Genomic DNA, 23,167 nt, shown 5'->3' with positions numbered 1-23,167 from the left:
GAATAAATAAACAGTATAGAGTATGCAAGGTCATACAGTGAAGGAGGTGAAGAACACAGGAATGAGCTTCAGAACAGAAAGAGATTCTTGAGATGAGGATGTAAGAAAAGTCAGTAAAACTTCATAGAGTAGGTAGAATTTAACCTGGACACTGAAGTTGAGGAGTATTTGAATAGTGAAGACTGTTTGTTCTAGACAAGTGGTAGCATGAGCATTTGAGAATACACGAGGTTTATTCCAAAGCAAGCAAATGGACCAGCCCAACTGAAAGAGAAATTTCGTATTTTGAAAGCGGGTGAGTGATGTGACAAAAGAAGTATTTTAGGAGAACTAAGCAGGCTCTATTGTTCAGGATACTTAGAATTAACCATCATTGAACACAAAGTGATCTCTTTTATCTCCAGCGTTTTTTGTATATTGACATATATCCATCACTAGGTTAAGTTTTATGGAGGACTTAAGAGAGGAAATGATTACTGCTCCAAAGGAACTCCAGCCCATTTCACTAAGAAGCCTGGATCCTCCAGATAAAGAAGATGGGATGAATCTGAAAGACAAAGTATTCCTCCTCCAACAAAAGGAATGAGAAATAGTCAAAGCAAGCAAGAACTACACCAAAAGCAACCACAAAAGTCCATAAACAGGGAAAATTAATATCAAGGAAAGAAATTGTAGATTCATGTGTGGCTCAGAGTGACTCCTAACCTCACCTTCATCTCTCAGAAGCAATACCAGGAAAAGAAGGTCAGCTGACAGATCGTTACTAATACTCATTAGCAGCCCAGGCAAAGGTTGAGAAAGAACCCTTAAAAATAAATGGCTTTGCCTATAGCAGCGGAATTTAAGGTCTCAGCAGAGCAAGAAAAATGCTGAGGTTCACCATTTTCCAGGGTTCCATGCTGAATTGAGAGAACTATCCCAAGACTAAGGAATAGAAATAGGATACATCTCGGGGCACCTGGGTGGCTCAGTCGTTAAGCATCTGCCTTCAGGTCAGGTCATGATCCCAGGGTCCTGGGATCGAGCCCCGCATCGGGCTCCCTGCTCAGTGGGAGGCCTGCTTCTCCCTCTCCCACTCCCCCTGCTTGTGTTCCCTCTCTCGCTGTGTCTCTCTCTGTCAAATAAATAAATAGAATCTTAAAAAAAAAAAAAAGGAATAAGATACATCTTAACTAGGTAAGTGAAACTTAACATAGGACTTAATGAATCTCAAAAAAAAAAAGAGAGAGAGAGAAAGAAAGGAAGGGAGGGAAGGTGGGAGGAGGAAAAGAGAAAGCAGATTCAGACCTTTATAAAGGTCGTCCATTACCCTGTGGAATCTCCCCCTTCCCTCCCACCTCTACCACCCTCAGAATATAGGAAAGCAGAGGGGCGCCTGGGTGCTCAGTCAGTTAAGTGTCTGACTTCGGGTCAGGTCATGATCTCAGGGTCCTGGGATGGGCCCGCGCAGGGCTCCTACTCAGTGAGGAGTCTGCTTGTCCCTCTGCCCCTCCCATCCCTCGTGCTCTCTCTCTCAAATAAATAAAATCTTTCAAAAAAAAAAAAAAGAATATAGGAAAATGGAGAAAATATATAATACTGAGCCTTCAAATTAGAGTTTACAGAGAAAGATAAACAGGTCTCCGAGTAAGGTTGGGTGTCAAGAAAATTTATCTGCAGGGGCGCCTGGGTGGCTCAGTTGGATAAGCAACTGCCTTCGGCTCAGGTCATGATCCTGGAGTCCCGGGATCGAGTCCCTCATCGGGCTCCCTGCAGGGAGTCTGCTTCTCCCTCTGACCCTCCTCCCTCTCGTGCTCTCTGTCTCTCATTCTCTCTCTCTCAAATAAATAAATAAAATCTTTTAAAAAAAAAATTTATCTGCAGGAAAACAGAAAAGGAAAGAAGGAAGGAGGGAGAAAGAACATTGCATGCATTATAGATTAGTTTGCATTTTCCAATACTTTGTGTAAAGGGAATCATAATATGTATTCTCTTTTTTTTCTCTGGCCTCTTTCACTAAGTATAATTATTTTGAGATTTATCCATGTTGTTGCATGTATCAATAATTTGCTCATTTTTATTGTTAATGTAAAACTCATGAGAATATATAAAAAGCTTTCAAAATTCAATAAACAAACAGCCCAATAAAAATAGGTGAAGTATTTGAACAGACACTTCACCAAAGAAGATACACAGGTAATAAGCACATGAAAGAATGATCAATATCATTAATCATAAGGGAAGTGCAAATTAAAGTCACAATGAAATACTACTTACTACAAGCTTATTAGAATAGCTAAAATTCAAAATACTATACTGAGTGTTGGAGAGGATGTGGAGGAACTGGAACTTTCATACACTACTGGTGGGAATATAATATGGTATAACCATGTTGGAAAACAGCTTGGCAGTTTCTTAAAAAATAAAACATAAGCGTGTAATATGATTCAGCCATTCCATTCCTGGATATTTACCTAAGAGAAAAGAAAGCATATGTCCGTACAAATATTTATATGTGATTATTTATAGCAACTTTATTTTTAATATCCAAATTTGGAAACAACCCAAATTCCCATGAACAAGTAAATGGACAAACTGTGTACTATCTATGTAATAGAATACGACTCAGTAATAAAAAGAAGTGAGCTATTGATAAACACAGCAGTATGGATGAATTTAAAAATAATTATGCTGAGGAAAAGAAATTAAAAATAAAGAGTATATATTATACTCTTAGTACTATATTAGAAAATGCAAACTAAAAATAGAGACCGTAAGCAAATCAGTGGTTGTCAGTGGAGTTGGGGGGTGGTGATAAGAAAATGGGGCCTGGAGGGTGCCTGGGTGGCTCAGTTGTTAAGCATCTGCCTTCGGCTCAGGTCATGATCCCAGGGTCCTGGGATCGGGTTCCGAGTCGGGCTCCCTGCTCTGCGGGAAGCCTGCTTCTCCCTCTTCTGCTCCCCCTGCTTATGTTCCCTCTCTTGCTGTCTCTCTCTCTCTCTCTCTGTGTCAAATAAATAAATAAAATCTTTAAAAAAAAAAAAGAAAGGAGGGCTGGAAAGGAAGAATTATAAAGGTGGACAGGGAAACTTGAGGGTGATGGATATATTCATTATCTTGTTTGTGGTGATGGTTTTATGAGTGTCTACATATGTCAGAACTTATCAAATTGTGCACTTTAAATATGTGCGGTTTACTGTATGTCATTATACCTCAATAAAATCATGAAAAATATGGTTACATCCATACATTGGAAAATAATATCGCAGTTAATAAAAATAAGAGAAATCCATGTATATTGATACCAAGAAATGGCTATGATACGTCATTAAACCAAAAGAGCAAGTTGCAGAAAAGTATCTTTAGTATGTCTCATTTTTATTAAGGAATTCTTGTACATGTGCTACATGTATATACAAATCTTTGTTTTTATACGCATAGAGAAAGGTCTGGAAATGTCCACATCATACTGATAAGTGTTTATCTCAGGAATGGGCATGAGGATGAGAGAGAGATTAAACTTTATATTTTATATGCATTAGTATTGTTTGAATTTTTTTAAAGAATGCCCTCCATGTACCTATTCTCATCTCACTGTCTACCTGATAAATTCTTTATTCTTTAATAACTGATTACAATTCCTCATCTCATTAACAATTTCGAGTTCTACCACATCTTCTTCATCTTTATGTCTCCAGTTCACAGCTCAGTGCCTGAAAGATATAGGTTCTCAATAAATGTTTAATGAGGGAAATGGATATTGGTTTCTTCCAGCAGCTGTGATCTCTATTCCATTATATGCAGAAATGGGAAGGCATTGTTTCTTTTTGTGTGTCTTTTATAAGTCATTCATTCCTAAGTAAGAAACTGATATACTAATAAAAATAATCAATGGAAATATTTATTATAGCTGAAAAGAGAAGTGGGTAGCCAGGAGTCGTAAGTATAAGTTAGTACCAACAGTAGAAAAGATTTAATTGAAATTAGTTAAATTATTAGCTGATATACCTATAACAACTGTATTTCATTCATCTGAGGCTCACATTTGTTTCACTAATTAACATGTCTGAAATCATGATACATCTTACAATTGTAATTGGAGTGTTTTTTCCTTTCTTACTGGTACAGAAAATAATGGTATCTTAGATTTGAAGAAATAGAATAATTATAATTTCAAAGTACTTAATCTTAATTATATATCATTTTGAGAATTATAACTCTTATTTTACTAATACAGAAACTGAGAGACACAAAATTTAAATGATTTTTCACTACCATATATCAAAGTTAACATACAGAATATTTGTTATATTGTTAGAAATCATTTAAACCTTTTGCTATAAAGATAAATGGACAGTAGACATAGAAAGTTGACCCAGGAGGAAGTACATTGAGCATATGGGGAAATAGACAACAGTAAAAGGAGTACAAATTAAACAATAAGGTACCTTTTTATATCTATTAAAATAGTATCAAAAAAGAAAAAGGGGGGGCATGGGTGGCTCAGTTGGTTAAATGTCCAACTCTTGATTTCAGCTCAGGTCATGATGTCAGGAGCATGAGATTGAGCCCCACGTGGGGCTCCGCACTGGACGTGGAGCTCGCTTAAGATTCTCTCTCCCTCTCTCGTTCTGCCCCTCCCCTGTTCTCTTTCTCTCTAACCAAAAAAAAAGAAAAGAAAAGAAAAAAGAAAAAGAAATTTCAGATAACACTCAATCCTGGTTAGCATTGTAAATTAATATAATCTGATTATCTTTCTATTTTTTATTTGTCTCATTTGTTCTTTTCTTTTCGCTACTAGCTTATTAGCTATACATCTTTACATTATTTTTACATATTATTCTAGAAAAATATTTTCAAAATTGTGGTCTCAGAACCTCTTTTCACTCAAATCTTTGAGGATCTGAAAAAACTTTTATTTATCTGAATTGTATCTATTGATTTTTCCCATATTAGAAATTAAAACTGAGACATTAAAAAATAGTTAATTCATTGTAAAACAAAAATAATCAATCCATTACATGTCACAAAAATATCTGTTTCCCCGAAAGAGTGGCATTTTTTTTTTTTTAAGATTTTATTTATTTATTCAACAGAGAGAAAGAGAAAGAGCACAAGCAGGGGGAGCATCAGGCAGAGGGAGAGGGCGAAGCGGGCTCCCTACTGAGCAGGGAGGATGAGGCAGGGCTCGATCCCAGGACCCTGGGATCATGACCTGAACCAAAGTCAGGTGCTTAACAACTGAGCCACCCAGGTACGGGCATTGTTTTAGATGTTTGCAAGTCTCTTTAATGTCTGGCTTTTTTTTTTTTTTTTAAGATTTTATTTTATTTGAGAGAGAAAGAGAGCGAAAGAGCACAGTGGGGGCGGGGCAGAGGGAGAGGGAGAAGCAGACTCCCTGCTGAGCAGGGAGCCCGACACAGGGCTCCATCCCAGAACCCTGGGATCAGGCACCTAACTGACTGAGTCACTCAGGTACCCCATCTCTAATGTCTGGCTCAATGGAAAAAACTGGATTCTCATCTGTTTCTTCATTCCATCTGTTGTGATATGTTGTTTTAGATTGAATTACATGAAGAAAATTTGACCACAAACAGATATGTGCTAGTAAAGGAGTTTTTTACTTTTTTTTAAGATTTTATTTATTTATTTTGACAGAGAGAGACACAGCGAGAGAGGGAACACAAGCAGGGGGAGTGGGAGAGGGAGAAGCAGGCTTCCCACGGAGCAGGGAGCCCGACGTGGGGCTCGATCCCAGGACCCTGGGATCATGACCTGAGCGGAAGGCAGACGCCTAACGACTGAGCCACCCAGGCGCCCCGTAAAGGAGTTTTTTAATAGCATTTTAAGATAATTGTAGGTATATTTCCTGATACTACACTAAATCTCAGCAGTGGTATTTCTTAGTTGCAATATGGAATATGAAACCATATCAATTATATTTCATTGATACATCTTGCCCTTTGATTGGATATTTTACCTCTGCATCATTTTATAACGTTTGCTATGCATGGATCATTTAAAAAAGTTTGATTCCCTGTTTTATGTAAATCTTTCAGATTTGATACATTTCATTATACAGTATTTAAAAATCACTTTTGTAATATCACCACTATTCTCATCAGGAAAATCTCTTAAGTACTGGGAAACTGTCAATTCATGGTGGTGGACACAACTTTTCAAAATTCTAATTTTTGCTTTAAAACACAAAATTTATCTTTGGCGGCAAAAACTGTCTTTTATTTTCCTTAAAATGTAGGCTCATTTCATTTACTTTTTTTTTCTTTTGTGGGGGGGGGAGAGGAGGGGCAGAATGGGAGGGAGAGAAAGAATCTTAAGCAGGCTCCACACCCAGTGCAGAACCTGATGCAGGGCTTAATCCCATGACTCTGTGATCATGACCTGAGCCAAAATCGAGAGTCGGACACTTAACTGACTGAGCCACCCAGGCACCCCTCATTTTACTTACTTTTAAGATATGCCAGATACCCAAGTCTGAATAACTATAGTTTGTCTACAGTTGCTCTTTCAACTAAAAATAGCATTCCCTGAAAAAAAAAAAAAGCAGATAATTCAGTTCACAATGTAAAGAATCATAGTAGTGCTTTTCTACAAGTCAGTCATCATACTTCCGAATGCAGCAAAAGTCCTTTATGCATGTCTCCCATTTTGTCACATAGAATATTAAACATGTGTACCCAGGGGTCAATATTTTATAAAATAATTTTTACTGCTTTATCAGGCACATTCTTCAGTGAATTAGATTGTTTTTAAACAAAAATTGGTGAATTCTGTACCACCCACTGGATGCTGGTATAGAATCAATGACTACTAGTACATTTTGTTGCCACTGTCTTGTTTTGTATTAGGGCAGTTGCACTTTGTTGCACCACCATTGTTTTTATACTATCAGTGCAATTGTCAATACAGTGAAAAAGGCAAATAGCAGGATTACATGGAAATAGTTTTGACTTAGTGAACCACCTGAAAGGGTGGACAACACTTCAATAACCATAGTCCTAGAGATTACAATGTTACTGTAATTATCTTAAGTTAATTCCTCAACTTGATACAGTTAGAATTAATATTGTGAGGGGCACCTGGTGGCAGAGTCAGTTAAGTGTCTGACTCTTGGTTTCGGCTCAGGTCATGATCTCGGGGTCCTGGGATTGAGCCCCATGTCGGCTCTGCACTCAGTGTGGAGTCTGCTTGGGACTCATTCTCCCTCTCCCTCCATCCCTCCCCACCATGCTCTCACTCTCTAAAAAAATAAATAAATAAATCTTTTTTTTTTTAAAGACATTAATATTGTACCATGTAATATAAAATGTAAGAAGATTACAATAATATGATTCTACTTATCCATTCAATGTGTGTTATACTGTTGCCATATAGTTTACTTCTATCTATGTTGTAAACTCTATAATCCAGTTACTATTTTTGCTACATATAGTTAGTAATTTTTTAAAGAAATTAAGAAAAAGTATAAAAACATTATATTTTATAGTTACCACATATTTATCATTTCTGGTCTCTTTATTCTACCCTGTGCATCTGAGTCTCCATCTAGTACCATTTTCCTTTAACCTGAAGAACTTTCTTTAACGTTTCTTCTATTATCGATTCTGCTGGTAACAAATTCTTTTAAATTTTGTTATCTGAAAATGTTTTTATTTTTAAATTCTGAAAGATATTTTCACTTCGTGTAGAATTCTAGATTGACAGACTTTTTTCTTTCAGTACTTTAAAGATGTCATTCATTCGTGTTCTGGCCCCCATTGTTTCTAGTAAGAAGTCAGCTAGCATTTGCATTGCTTTTCCCCTTTCTATAATAGCTCCTATTAATATTTCTTTTTATCTTTGGTTTTTAGCAGTTTTCTGTGTATTTATCATGCCTGGGGTTTGCTTTGCTTCCTGGATTATTATTTTTTTTAATCAAATTTGGAAAAACTTCAGTCAGTATTTCTTCAGTTTTGGGGGGTTTTTTTCTTATTCACTCTGTCTCTTCTATTACTGGTTCTTCAACTTGTGTGTTTCTTAGACCCAGTTGATATCGTCCCATAGATTATAAAGACTTGTACATTTTTTTCCAACTTTTTTTCTCTGTTCTCAGTTTGGATAATTTCTACACCTTTAAGTCTTTAAGTTCACTGACATTTTCTTTCTGTGGTGCCCATTAGTTGTTAAGACTACCCAGTGAGTTTTTCATTTCAGATATTGTATATGGGTTAGTTCTAGAATTTCCTTTTAATAGTTTCCATTTCTTTGCAGAGGTGTCCCCATCTATTAATCCATTCTGTCCATCTTTTCCTTTAAATCTTTGAACATTTTTCAAAGCTATTTTGTACTAATTCTAACACTTGTATACTAATTCTAACATTTGAGTTTTCTCAATCTGTATTTATGGCTGCCTTTTCTCTTGATTAGGGATCATATTTTCTACTTCTTCACATGCTAATAGTTTTGATTGTGGGGTGGACATTATGGATGATATCTTATATGGAATCTGGATTATGTTTTCTTATTTTAAAGGCGTTCAGTTTTTTTCTGGCAAGTGGTTGTATTACTGCCAAATCTTTTTGGTCAGGTGAGATAGAATTTTTTTAAATTGTTTATTTAAATTCAGTCTAGTTAACATATAGTGTATTATTAGTTTCAGGAGTAGAATTTAGTGATTTATTAGTTGCATGTAACACCCAGTGCTCATTACATCAAGGTCCCTCCTTAATGCCCATCACCCCGTTACCCCATCCCACCACCCTCCTCCCCTCCAGCCACCCTCAATTTGTTTCCTATAGTTAAGAGTTTCATATGGTTTGCCTCTTTCTCTGTTTTCATCTTATTTTATTTTTCTTCCCTTCCCCTATGTTCATCTGTTTTGTTTCTTAAATTCCACATATGAGTGAAATCATATGGTATTTGTCTTTCTCTGACTGACTTATTTCACTTAGCATAATACCCTCTAGTTCAAAAAAAAAAAAATACCCTCTAGTTCCATCCACATTGTTGCAAATGGCAAGATTTCATTCTTTCTGATGGCTGAGGAATATTCCATTGTATATATATACCACATCTTCTTTATCCATTCATCTGTCGATGGACATCTAGGCTTTTTCCATAGTTTGGATATTGTGGACACTGCTACTATAAATATTGGGGAGCATGTGCCCCTTCGAATCACTATTTTTGTATCCTTCAGGTGAATACCTAGTAGTGCAATTGCTGGGTCATAGGGTAGTTCTGTTCGGGCCTGGTTAGTACTTGGATGAGAGGGGTAGTTCTGTTTTTAAAGGTAAGGTATAATGTTAGGTGTTGTTAGGGTGAGACTATTTTGATATTGTCCTGAATCAAGTGTGGATCTTATTCCTATGGCATGGCATATCTGGGGTCTTAACTGAATAATGGAGGTGTTCAGAGAGACCTCTCCACTCTGGCTTAGCCAGAATTCCAGTATCTCCAAGCACTGCACTGCCTTTGTTCAGTCAGTTCTCTTTGTGCTGCCTTCACCCATCAGGACCTGTGGAGTCTGTCCTGTTGGTGAATAGCCAGCACTAGTTAAACATTAGGAGAACTCTCTTGCGGACTTTAGGAACCTGCCCCTCTGTCCAGCCCCCTTTTCTTCAGTATTCTAATGCATAAAGTTTCACACCTCAGCAACTCTGAACCCTGATCTCTGCCTTCTCAACTCACAAAAGTGCCACTCAGTAAGACAGCCACGCTCTGCTTGGGCTCTACCTCTGCGTTATAGTCTAGAACATGTTCCTGATAGAAAACCAGGGTGAATGTGGGGACTGACCTTTTGTGTTTCTCTTCTTTTAAGGATCACAGTCCTGCACTGTCTGAAGTGTAATCCAGTGCCTAAAAACAGTTCCTTCATATATTTTTTCCAGTTTTATCATTTTTTTTGGTAGGAGGGTAAGCCCATTATGACATACTCTGTCATGGCCCAAAATTACAAGTCCTATTCAGCAGTTCTAAGTCATAATTATGAAAATTTTATAGCTATATAGAAAATATTTGTGTATATGTGTGTACACATATACAGGAAAGGAACTTGAAAAATTAAGAACTGTTAATCTGTTAGGATATTTAAATGAAAGGTTAAAACTTTTTCTCTTTAAATTTTTCCATTATTATTATAATTGTAACTATGTAATAAATATGGTTTTGTTATGGAATTAAGGATTATTGAAATAATTTTAAGCTGAAACTAATAACCTCCATTTCTTCCTTTTATGTAAGAATATATTTTTTTTAAGATTTATTTTTTTTAAAGGTTTTATTTATTTATTTGACAGAGAGAGACACAGTGAGAGAGGGAACACAAGCAGGGGGAGTGGGAGAGGGAGAAGCAGGCTTCCCACGGAGCAGGGAGCCCGATGCGGGGCTCGATCCCAGGACCCTGGGATCATGACCTGAGCTGAAGGCAGACGCTTAACAACTGAGCCACCCAGGCGCCCCAAGATTTATTTTTTAGAGAGGGAAAGAGAGAGAGAATGTGAGCGAGGGGCAGAAAGAGAGGGAAAGAGAATCCCAGACTCCATGCTGAGCATAGAGCCTGATGCAGAGCTCATTCCCATAAGCCCGAGATCACGACCTGAGCCAGAACTAAGAGTTGGATGCCCAACCAACTGCACCACCTAGGCACCCCCAAGAATATTTTATTTTTAATTCAGTAGTTACCTAAAATTTGTTAAATTTGTCTTTAAATTTTGTTTAGTAATGAGACTCTTATATACACAGTAAATGACAAAGACAGAAAAACATTCTATCCACATAGCTTGCACTGGGTGCTTTAGTTTATATGTGATTATTAAAAATTATAATAGTAAGTGGTACCACATTCAGCAGAATTTTCGATAAGTAGGATCCTCAAAAATATTAGTACCCAAGCTAAACAATTGGGGTCTGTGTGTGTATGTGTTTTAACTTTTCCAAAATAAACCAAATGCACAATTATTTAGACTGTTACTACAATCAGCTGTGAAAGCAAGGAATCATTATTCAATTATACTTTATATATGGAAGGAATAGGAAATACATATGCACATTCATGAGCTGAGGTCATAAAACTCATAATTACTATAAAATTATAAGACAAATTCTATCAGGCATGTTGTAAAAATTTCTTACTCAAAAATTCTTTTATTTTTGAGATTTCTTTTTCTCAAATTCACATTTTCAGGAAAAATATTAAGTATATTTTGTATTTTCTGCTCAATTGTCTTTTTTTAAGAAAATATATCTTTTTTATTATAAGGATTGCTGGATTTTCCGTTAAGAAGGATGACATAAAATTTTAACAACCATTGTTATATGTCTTAAACATACAGTTTTTTTATAAACATATATATTTTTAAGTTACCTCTAGTTGAGGGGTGCTTGGGTGGCTCAGTTGGTTAAGCATCCGAATATTGATTTGGCTCAGGTCATGATCCTCAGGGTTGTGAAATCAAGCCCCGCTTGGGCTCTATGCTGGGCATAAAACCTACTTAAGATCTCTCCCTCTCCCCTTGTCCCTCTCCCCACCCACCAAAAAAAAATGACCTCTAGTTGAAGCAACTTTAATATTAATATTAAGGAAATTTTAAAACCATTATCTCTTAATTGCACTATTCTAACATACTTGTTTTTATTTCACCCAATGTTTCTATAATTTTATTTAGTTGTGATTATAATACGTATACAATTTTGGGATCTGCTGTTTTAACCTCATGTTGTTTCATAAACACTTTTCCATGTTGCCACATAAACTTCATATTTATCATTTTAAATATCTGCATAATATTCCTTTAAGTTACCATAATTCTTTCATTACCCTATCACTGAGATTGTTTCTTGCTATTATATTTGGTATTCTAGCGAATGTCATTTTACAGGTACTTCTCTATACAGAAATTCTCTGTTCTTTTGAGTTACTTCATTACAGTAAATTCCCAGAAGCACAACTCATAGGTCAAACAGTATGAACCATTTTTTTCCTTTGGTGGTAATGGCAATGGTCGTTAAATACCTGATTATTTCAGTTGGTTAGTTAGTTGTCTCTATTTTTAAATTTCTATTGAAATTGTTATTTATTACTTACAAACCCGAATGATTCTTACTGCTATCTGTTGGGTTTTTGTATATGTGAATCAGACTCTTCTAATATAAAGAAATGCCATAAAGCGGCAGGTCTGAAGGAAGTCCCCATAAATACAGTAGGAGCGTTTTATAGGTTTCTGTGGGGATTCTGTAACTATACAGTGGAAAATCTGTTCTGCAGGGGCTTAGGGTATAATATTCCCCTCACTTAGCAGTTAAGAAAATGAAGCAACATAAAGAACAGTGTAAGGAAGTTAGAGCAATTTAAGAAATAACTAAATCTATTAAATACTCAGGAAGAAGCAAGTTAAACTAACAGTTTAAAACAAATGCTTAAAGCTAAAGACCCTATATACTCTTACCGTCTCAGAGCTTGGTTTGTTTTTTTTACAGGGAAATGGGTTGTTCTATTCTCTTTCTTCTTTGCTGTAGAAATTTATAGATGAGAAACTTGTACCCAGCCTTAGTAACCCTATTTTTTCAATAAATTACTTGTTGTCTTTAATATCATAACCATCATTTAATAATATTCTATATGTATTTATATATACAGAGCATAAAATATAATTGCCAGCTCCAAGTTATGTATGTGATTGCTCACATATATTAAAATAAGTCAAAACAAAAATCTGGGGTTTTTAAAAGATATTTTTTATTAACATATAATGTATTATTTGTTTCAGGGGTATAGGTCTTGATTCATCAGTCTTACACAATTCACAGCACTCACCATAGTACCTACCCTCCCCAATGTCCATCACCCAGCCATCCAATCCCTCCCACTCCCCTCCACTCCAGTAACTCTCAGTTTGTTTCCTGAGATTAAGAGTCTCTTATGGTTTGTCTCCCTCTCCGGTTTTGTCTTGTTTCATTTTGCCCTCCCTTCCCCTATGATCCTCTGTCTTGTTTCTCAAATTCCTCATATCAGTGAGATCATATGATACTTGTCTTTCTCTGATTGACTTACTTCGCTTAGCATAATACCCTCTAGTTCCATCCACATTGTTGCAAATGGCAGGATTTCATTTTTTTTTTGATGGCTGCGTAATATTCCACTGTATATATATACACCACATCTTCTTTATCCATTCATCTGTTGATGGACATTTAGGCTCTTTCCATAGTTTGGCTATTGTGGACATTGCTGCTATAAACATTGGGGTGCATGTGCCCCTTCGGATCACTACATTTGTATCTTTGGGGTAAATACCCAGTAGTGCAATTGCTCGGTCGTAGGGTAGCTCTATTTTCAACTTTTTGAGGAAACTCCATACTGTTTTCCAGAGTGGCTGTACCAGAATCTGGGTTTTTGTTTTTGTTTTTTAAGATTTTATTTATCTGAGAGAGAGAGATAACATGAGCAGGGGCAGGGAGGGACAGAGGGAGAAGCAGACTCCCCACTGAGCAGGGAGCCCCACAGACACAGGGCTCCATCCCAGGATCCTGAGATCATGACCTGAGCTGAAGGCAGATGCTTAACTGACTGAGCCACCAGGTGCCCCCAAAAGTCTTTTCTAATTTCATTCATTAAAGCAAGTGGACAAAGCTGCTTAATGATTATTTGGACTGTGAATGATTGGGTTTTACTTGAAAAAATGGTAGTTAAATTTTCATGTTTGGAACTCTGATCTTTTAACATCCTCATTTACTTACTTGTCCTGAGAATTTCAGTACACCAATTTTGATCCTTCTTAAAGGAAAGCAGTTTCTCACCTTTCGGTGATGTGTTTATAGCCAGGTCACTGGAATATACACTCTCATATCTGATTGCATAAACATTACTTAAGGTAGTACCCAGCTTATCATCATTCCACCCAAAGCAACTCCTTATTCTGTCTTGGTTACAACCCCATTCTGTCTTGGTTACAACCCCCCCTCCCAAACACACACACTCTTTCTTTGATACTAATAGAGTCATTCTTGACACTCTTCTTCTTTATCTCCCAGCAGCTAGTTAACCTCCAGGTCACAGATACAGTTTTTGTCACAGTGGCTCCCCTCTGCTCTGCCTTTCTGTTTGCCGTCGCCACCACCTTAGTCCTGGGAATCATTACTCCTAGACCACTGCAACAGACTTCTCATTGGTCTCCCTTCCACCAGTTCCTCCCCACTTCACTTTATCTTACACATTATTAAACTGTTCACACTTAAGATCATTTGAAATCTGACCATTACCCAGCTGCCAGCTTCATAATGAAATGTATAAATTGCCCCACCTCCTTTCCCCCTAACCTGAGCCCAAACTCACCTCCCTCTCAAGCCTTCCTATTTGCCCAAACTAGCATTAATTGGCTACATTTGCATACAATAGACGCTAATCAAGTAGGCTACATTGTATTATCATTTATATTATTTCATTGATAATACCAATGTATTATTATTACATTGTTAATCTGCCTGCCTCAGGAGCATATAAACCCCATTATGGCCAAGGATTAAGTCTTAAATCTCTCAGTATCCCCCACTGTCTTAGTAGACAGTAATAGACTACTGTTCAAGAGGATGGACTTTGAAGTGAGACAAACCTGGGTTTGAATTCTGGTTCTGTCACTTACTGGCTCTATGACCTGGAGTAAGTTCCTAAATTTCTGTTTCCTCTTATGCAAAATGAGCATGATTATAAGCCCCTCATAGGGTTTTTGAAAGGATTAAACAAGACATATATGTGGGGCACCTGGGTGGCTCAGTCATTAAGCATCTGCCTTCGGCTCCAGTCATGATCCCAGGGTCTTGGGATCTAGCCCCACATCAGGCTCCCTGCTCTGCGGGAAGCCTGCTTCTCCCTCTCCTGCTCCCCTTGCTTGTGTTCCCTCTCTGGCTGTCTCTTTCTCTGTCAAATAAATAAAATCTTAAAAAAAAAAGAAGACATATGTATGTAATATGGTTGGCACAATGCCTAACAACATAATAAATAATAATAGTAATTATCTTTATAATTATGATCATGCTAAATGCTCAATTAATGTTTATCAGCCACCATTATGATACATGTCAAGAATTTGATATTTCACCCTTTTTTCATCAGTGAGATAGCTACAAATATATGATAATAATGTGAGAGATTTTTCTTACAGTTATCAGTGGCTACATGGAGCTTGAATTTTGGATATGTGGCCTCTTTGTTGTTTAGAAAAATGGTTTATTCCAGGAAATTACGTCACTCATTTATAACCTTAGCCATTGCAAAAAAAAGGAAATACAAATTTTGTAAAAACAAACCCAAGAAACCCCCACCTTTTTTGTATAAAGATGTTGCTTCTATTCCATGAAGACATTTTAGCAACAGAAAATAATATCTTCTCACATAGGAAGTATAAATTCTGAAACTGAAAATACTGACAGTATTTTCAGATCTTGGAAAGTTGACCCTCTTATATACTATATCAACTATTCTATCATTTAAATGTTAAAGAATCCATTTACAGAAAGTAAGGCAACCAATAAGAAAAATCTGAAGTTACTTAAAAGACTGAGGGTACCAAAAAACAATCCAGTCAAGAAATGGGCAGAAGACATGAGCAGACACTTCTCCAAAGGAGACATACAAATGGCTAACAGACACATGAAAAAATATTCAACATCACTAGCCATCAGGGAAATACAAATCAAAACCACAATGAGATACCACCTTACACCAGTTAGAATGGCAAAAATTAACAAGACAGGAAACAACAAGTTTTGGCGACAATGTGAAGAACAGGGAACCCTCTTACACTCTTGGTGGGAATGCAAGCTGTACAGCCACTCTGGAAAACAGTATGGAGGTTCCTGAAGATGTTAAAAATAGAGCTACCCTACAACCCAGCAATTGCACTACTGAGTATTTACCCCAAAGATACAGATGTAGTGAAAAGAAGGGGCACATGCACCCCAGTGTTCATAGCAGCAATGTCCACAATAGCCAAACTGTGGAAGGAGCCGAGATGTCCTTCAACAGATGAATGGATAAAGAAGATGTGATTCATATATACAATGGAATATTACTCAGCCATCAGAAAGGATGAATACCCACCATTTGCATCAACATAGATGGAACTGGAGGGGATTATATTAAGTGAAATAAGTCAAGGAGAGAAAGACAATTATCATATGCTTTCACTCATATGTGGAACATAAGGAATAGCATGGAGGGGAAGGGAGGTAAAATTGAATGGGAAGAAATCAGAGAGGGAGACAAACCATGAGAGACTCTGGACTCTGGGAAACAAATCGAGGGTTACAAAAGGGTGGGGGGTGGGGGGAGGAGGTAATAGGGTGATGGGTTTGTTTTTTTTTTTTTTAAGATTTTATTAGAGAGAGAGACAATGAGAGACGGAACACAAGCAGGGGGAGTGGGAGAGGGAGAAGCAGGCTTCCCGCCGAGCAGAGAGCCCAATGTGGGGCTCGATCCCAGGACCCCAGGATCATGACCTGAGCCGAAGGCAGACACTCAACGACTGAGCCACCCAGGAGCCCCGGGTGATGGGTATTAAAGACGGTACATGTGGTGATGAGCACTGGGTGTTATATGCAACTAATGAATCGTTGAACACTACATCAAAAACTAATGATGTACTATATGTTGGCTAACTGAACATAAAAAAAAATGAGGGTAAGTACAAAATATTTTAAAATTTACATCTCTTTGATAGTGAAGTATTAGAATATAAGTATTATAAAAGAAGATTAAAAAGCTATTAAAGAGTGCCATATTCATAAATGAACAAGAAGGCAAATAAATTTAGCCTTAGAGTAAAATGCAGCAAACCGTACTAGCACCCAAATAATCACGCACCATAGTGCTCCTGGAACATGACTTCAGCAGTCATTTCCAAAAGGTGGTTGGGGCTTGCCACACAGCCACATTTTTACAGAAGAACTGTAGGAGTTCTAGGGTTGTACCTGCACTATCAGAAGAAACAGCTGACACTCAACATGGAATTAGTTTGTATCATTTGCCTTTGATTATTCTTGGGAGAAAGATGTATCCCTTGTCACCCTTTTGCTGCCTTTGATTATGAAGCAGGTTTTACAGCCTTTTCATTTTTTGATAGGGATCACATGCAATGGTCCGAAGAAGAAGCAGCAGCAGCCAGGAAAAAGGTAGAGGAAAACTCGGCTGTGCGAGTTCTTCTGGAAGAACAAGGTAGGCAACTACACGCTGTAGCTCCTGGAGCCTGGTTTTTCTGTTTGGCCTTCCACTGATTTAGGTCACACGTTCTCCTCCTAATTGTGTCATTACTTTGGAAAGTTCTTCACTTCGACCTCTGCCAATCCATTTGGGAGAATTCCATTGTTCTAGTGTAGTGGGACCAAAGTTAGTGAAATAAATTATGGATTGACTCTTTAGTTGCTTTTTTGGTAATCATGGTATTACCTTTTTCTGGGAGATACCACAAGGAAATTTTTAAATTTCCCTCTTGCTATACATCTTTTAGTCTGCTGTTGTGCATTGCACTGGCCAGGAGTGTTTAACAAATTCAGAAACTTTGAGCAAAAATGATAAAGTCATATCAAAGTGTTGTGGCCTTTTAGGATAAACATCAAGTTTCATAGGATTCAAGGTACTTTTCTTGGAGGCCTTTTGATATTCCGAGTTTGAGGTGAGACCTTGCCAATCTTCAAAGCTGGCTTCTAAAAAAATTGGCTAATGCTATTATCACAAAAACAGAAAATAACAAGCGTTGGTGAAAATGTGGAGAAATGAACCATTAGGCGCTGTGGAATTGGTAAAATTGTAAAATGGTGCAACCTCTATGGAAAATAGTATGGAAGTGCCTCAGAAAATTAAAAATGGAACTACCATATGATCTAGCGATCCCACCTCTAGATAGAGAGCCAAAAGAATTGAAAACAGGGTCTTGAAGATATATTCACACACCCGTGTTCATAACAACACTAGTCACAATAGGCAAAAGGTAGAAGCAACCCAGATGTCCATTGACAGATAAATGGATAAACAAAATTTGGCATATATGCACAGTGGAGTATTAGCCTTGAAGAAGAAGAAAATCCTGTCACATTCTACAACATGGGTGAACCTTGAGGATATTATGCTAAATGAAATAAGCCTATCACAAAGAAGGCAAATACTATATGATTCCACTTACATGAGGTACCTAAAGTAGTCAAATTCATAGAAACAGAAAGTAGAATGGTGGTTACCAGGGCTGGGGTAGGAGGAAACACAGAGTTGTTGTGTAATAGATACAGAGTTTCAGATTTGCAAGAGGAAAAAGTTCTGGACATCTGTTTCACAACAAAGTGAATATACTTAACACTACTGGACTGAACATTAAAAAATGGTTAAGATGGCAAATTTTATGTTATGTGTTTTTTACCACATTTTTTTTTAAAGCACACTAAAAAAAAATCTGGTCTGTGTCCTTCGCACTGCCATAGCTAGGAACCCATATACAATTTGACCAACACATGCACTCTCAAGATAAGCTTTTCTTCCTTGTTTTTCTTAAAATGATTTCTCCCTTAAAACAGCTTGGTTCTTCTTTCTTTAAAAAAAAAATTTATTGAAGTACCAAACACACAGAGAAATTTTCACAACTCCTAAATGAATTGTCACAAAACTCAATGGATTTTCCCAACATCCACATCAAGAAACAGAATATTACCATTAACCCAGAAATTTCCTCATTTTCTGTCCCAACAACAGTACTTCCCCCAACCCCTGTGACCCCACAAAGAGCAACTGTTATTCTGGCTTCTAATACCCTAGGTTAGTTTTATAGAACAGCTTGGTTTTGGTCATCATGATTTCTCGATCATTCTTGTAGCAGTATCAGTGTACCTACCAGATAGAGCGAGTGTCCGAAAACTATGGCCAGGAGCCAAATCCATCCGACTGCCTGTTTTTATACATAAAGTTTCATTGGAACACAGACATACTCATTTGTTTACGTATTGTCTGTGGCTGCTTTTGAGCTCTATCTACGCAGTTGAGTAGTGATTAACAGACCGCACATAGCCCACAAAGACTACTTACTGTCTGGCCCTTTACAGAAAAGTTTGCCAACCCCTGTGATAGAATTTTGTTTCTAGATTGATCCTACGTTCTGAAACTCCCCTGGGAAAGATGTTTGAATTCTCTGTGCAAGCCAAGCATTAGTGAAGATACTAATCTCACTGATAGTTAATTGTTATTCTAGTGACTTTAGTCTACAGTTGTGGCTAAGGTTTGCAAGCAAAGGTAGCTGTGGACACTGAGCTAAGGAGATAGCTCTTAGGCAGTGAAGGGGGCACTTCTGCCCTGTCTTGTCCTCTGCCACCATCGATGACTTACTTTATCCTCTGGCCTTGTTTGCTCTTCATCCTTAACTTATCCTAAGCATGAATGTGTCCTGGAGGGTGGACAGGAAAGAAGAGCACCTGATCCACTCCAATGGAACCATTCTATTTTTAGGAGCTCCAGCCGTGCAGTTCCAGAGTGGGATATGGCCAGGGAGTGTTGGCGTTGGATTGGTGGGTGCATGCCCGTGGCAGTCTGCTTACTGGTCAGCCAACATTGCATTCCTTTGCAGGAACTCTGTCACGCTGCTGCTGAGGAAGTGTGACGTTGCTTCTTTGCCAGCAGCTGCATGGGCATACTTTCCACATTACTCAAGCTTCTGCCAGTGGCCACCTGGATGGGACAGCGCGTGTCAAACCTAAACAGAACTAAAAGTTATCAGTCATCTTAATTCATTTCCAGGAAGTTAAAAATTATCTACAGTATATTTCCTGATATGAAAAACCAGGGATTTTTTTCATGCTCTCTTGAATTTGTTTAGGACATAAATAGATGAACAGTGCTGATAATGTTCCCTTAAAGTACTCTGTACAAGGCTGCCTATTTTGGCCTATTTATGTTAACAATGAACTTGAGTGAGGCTAATGAGAAGGTTATTTTAGGGCCTTGGAAACTGCAGTAAAGGAAAATGACAGTTCCCACCGAACCATAGTGTGACTGAAATAGAAAGGTGGTGACTGGCCTCTCTCTATACAAGCAGGGAAAGCAGGCTGGAGAGGACTGATGATACTGCTTTGAAGCATTTGGTTTGCTTATTAGCACGTCCAGTCACTTTCTAAGCAAGTTTTCTGGCTGCTGTGGAGACACTGAACTAAAGATTCCATTTTAAAATGGCTCAGACTGATGGAGGTTTCTGCTGGGTCCCCAACCTGGCCCTGGAGCATGACTCCATGCAGTGGACTTCACACACATCAGGGAACCGCCCCAAGGAGAGGACCCCACCATGCGGGTGACAGTGTGACCACGTGTAAGCGAAGGTGCAGAGTGCAGCAACTGAGGCTGCTGTGAGGTTGACAAAGAAAGGGAACTTTTGTGCTGAGGAACTGTGTTGAGAGTAAACACCTTCCCAGCCACCTGCCAGGCTCCGCCAGGGATCAGAGACCTGCTGGGCTGCAGAAGCCCTGGGCGAGGCTTCCTGTTTGATATTTAGCGTCTCTGATGAATACAGGTCAAGGTGAATGGATCCGGTTAAAAGCTCGACTCGCAAACTTCATGAAAACCCAAAGGAGGCTCTGACCCGTTTCTTATTCTGTGCCTCTGTTAGTTAACCACCATCTCTTCTTATCCAGGAGAGTCCTAAGTCTTTGAAAGAACACGTTTTCTCTCATCACAGAACATTCCATTCTCAGACATTATACAGCACAAACACTGTCTATTGATCTTATCTCACGAATTTTAATGCCACTGGGAGGAAACACTGGTTGTTCTGCCATGCTGGCCTCCTCTCTAGCACACTTCTTTTGGTCTCTGCATGTGTCACTCTGTCCTGTCACTCCCATTTCTCATTTCTCACCTATTGTCTCAGATGTTGTGAGAACTGAAGTCAGGAAACACCCTCACAGTTCTCAAAATAAGAGCTTAAGCATCACCAATAGTACAGTCTTTTGCTGTGAGATGGTTGACATTTCATTTCTGTGATTAAAATGTATAACATCCAAGTTCTCGTTAGCAATTTTTCTTTCACTTAGATGCCCAGATTAATCATTTTAATTCCACATTTCCTTTTGGTAATTTCTTTTAAATTTTATGATAGCTCATATTTCTTTTAAAAGCAGGTTAATTCAGAGAAATAAGGAAAATACATTTGGCAGTTTTTGAGTTAACATGATTATATTTTATTATTTCCTGAAAACATCTCCAGTGTGTTATATCTCAGCTGGTTATTTAGAAAATGTAATGGGTTCTTAAAACTTAATAACAAAAGCAGCTGCTATTTTTACTTTAAAATATTCTTGCAAATAATTACCTATCTAGGGTGAGTTATCTATGTCCAGCAAAATGGTAAAAGAATTCCACTATACCTTACCTTGTGAATTCCTTTACCACTTACAAGTGTCCTATGTAAAAAAAAAAAATAGAGTAGTTGAAAGTTTTGTGCGCTAATAAATTTAGAGTACTTGTTTTTAAGTCAGCTTTGGTTGTTTAAAATTTCCTGCATTACTGTTATAAATATACTTTTCACAGGGCACCTGGCTAGCTCAGTCAGTAGAGCATGCGACTCATGATCTCGGGGTTGTAAGTTCAAGCCCGTGTTGGGTGTAGAGATTACTTAAAAATAAAATCTTAAAATTATATGCATATATATACACACACACACTTTTCATAAGTTTTCTTTTTTTTAAGGTTTTATTTAATTATTTACTTTAGAGAGAGATTGAGAGCATGTGCAAACACAAGGGGGGGTGGGGAGGGGAAAGAATGTCAGACTACACACTGAGCCTGAGGCTGGGGCGCAGTAGGGGGCTCGATCTCACGACCCTGAGATCATGACCCAAGCCAGAACCAAGAGTTGGATGCTTAACCAGCTAAGCCACCCAGGCGCCCCAAGAGTTTTTTCTTAGGTAGACAATGAACTTTTATCAGTGATATGTGGAAATTTCCAACTTTGAGAGCTCAGGTGTTTGCATATTTGATGTGCAAAAATAACTCTAAATTGCTTTTTGTTACACTGTAACAGGATAATTTTTCATAGTTAATATTAATCATATCGTATATGGCAGATACATAAATGGTTTAATTCAGTTTCTTAGTTGTGATATTCAATGTGATTCAGGGTGAATTCTGAATATTTAAGTATAGTTAGTATATCACATTCCCTCCTCCCCTCAGCATTATTGAATTTAATAAGTGAATAATTGAGAATTTGCTTCATCTGTCTGTGGTTAAACACATCACTACATCCGTTTTACTGCCATTGGCATAGACCAGTTAATCTACAGCCTAGGAAAATGAAAGGAAAAAACTGCTTCTCCAAGAAAAATTGATCATTAATATACCTGTTTAGAATATCAGTTGGTAAAAAAAAAAAAAAGTTGGTTGGGGGTGCCTGGCTGGCTCAGTTGGGTAGAGCATGTGACTCTTGATCACAGGGTCATGAATTTGAGCCCCATGGTGGGGGTAGAGTTTCCTTTAAAACAAGCAAATAAGTAAATAAATAAATAGAAAATCATTTGGACAAGATTAACAAAGGGCAGATTTCTCCACACTCTATTTAATTTTATTGGCCTGAACTTGAGATGAGTTAACAGCAGGTCGAAACTAAATTTTTCTGTCTTTTTTTTTTTTTTGCTTTGTTTGTATTAAAGATTTTATTTATTTATTTGACAGTGAGAGACAGCGAGAGAGGGAACACAAGCAGGGGAAGTGGGAGAGGGAGAAGCAGGCTTCCCGCCGAGCAGGGAGCCCGATGCAGGGCTCGATCCCAGGACCCTGGGATCATGACCTGAGCCAAAGGCAGACGCTTAACAACTGAGCCACCCAGGCGCCCCAAAACTAAATTTTTCACTCATGGTCAGGAAAATAGCTTTTCCAATTCCCGTTATCACAAATACCTTCAAAGTTCAGGAAATTAACTCATATGCTGAAGGTGTTTACCTTGTCTCATAACCATAATTGTGAGTTTGATTGAGCTTCTGTGGTGTCTCAGAAGCTGTCACACCTTACTGGGAACTATGAGTTGCCAGCATTGATTGAGATAACTGCTGAAAGCACAACTTAAAAAGCAAAGAACAAAAAAGTTCCAGCCCATTAGCCTTCACTTCAACCCATGCTGGGTGCCGTTTCTGTTTTGTTTCTATCCCACAAACCAATCTATTCTAATAG

At 37.8% G+C, this 23,167-nt stretch overlaps 1 protein-coding gene across 1 annotated transcript in view; it reads left to right on the top strand.

Annotated features, from left to right (window-relative positions):
* Positions 1-23,167, top strand: part of METTL8 (methyltransferase 8, methylcytidine) — an 85,197-nt gene that overhangs the window by 43,723 nt on the left and 18,307 nt on the right. Inside the window, exon 3 of the mRNA XM_021703058.1 lies at positions 17,097-17,188. Coding sequence (XP_021558733.1) covers positions 17,097-17,188 — 92 coding nt within the window. The remainder of the gene's footprint in view (positions 1-17,096; positions 17,189-23,167) is intronic.

This window comes from Neomonachus schauinslandi, chromosome 3 (genome assembly GCF_002201575.2).
Source record: "Neomonachus schauinslandi chromosome 3, ASM220157v2, whole genome shotgun sequence".
NCBI classification, from domain to species: domain Eukaryota; kingdom Metazoa; phylum Chordata; class Mammalia; order Carnivora; family Phocidae; genus Neomonachus; species Neomonachus schauinslandi.
The sequence above is the reverse complement of the archived record's forward strand: the minus strand, read 5'-3'. Positions and strand labels throughout refer to the sequence as shown.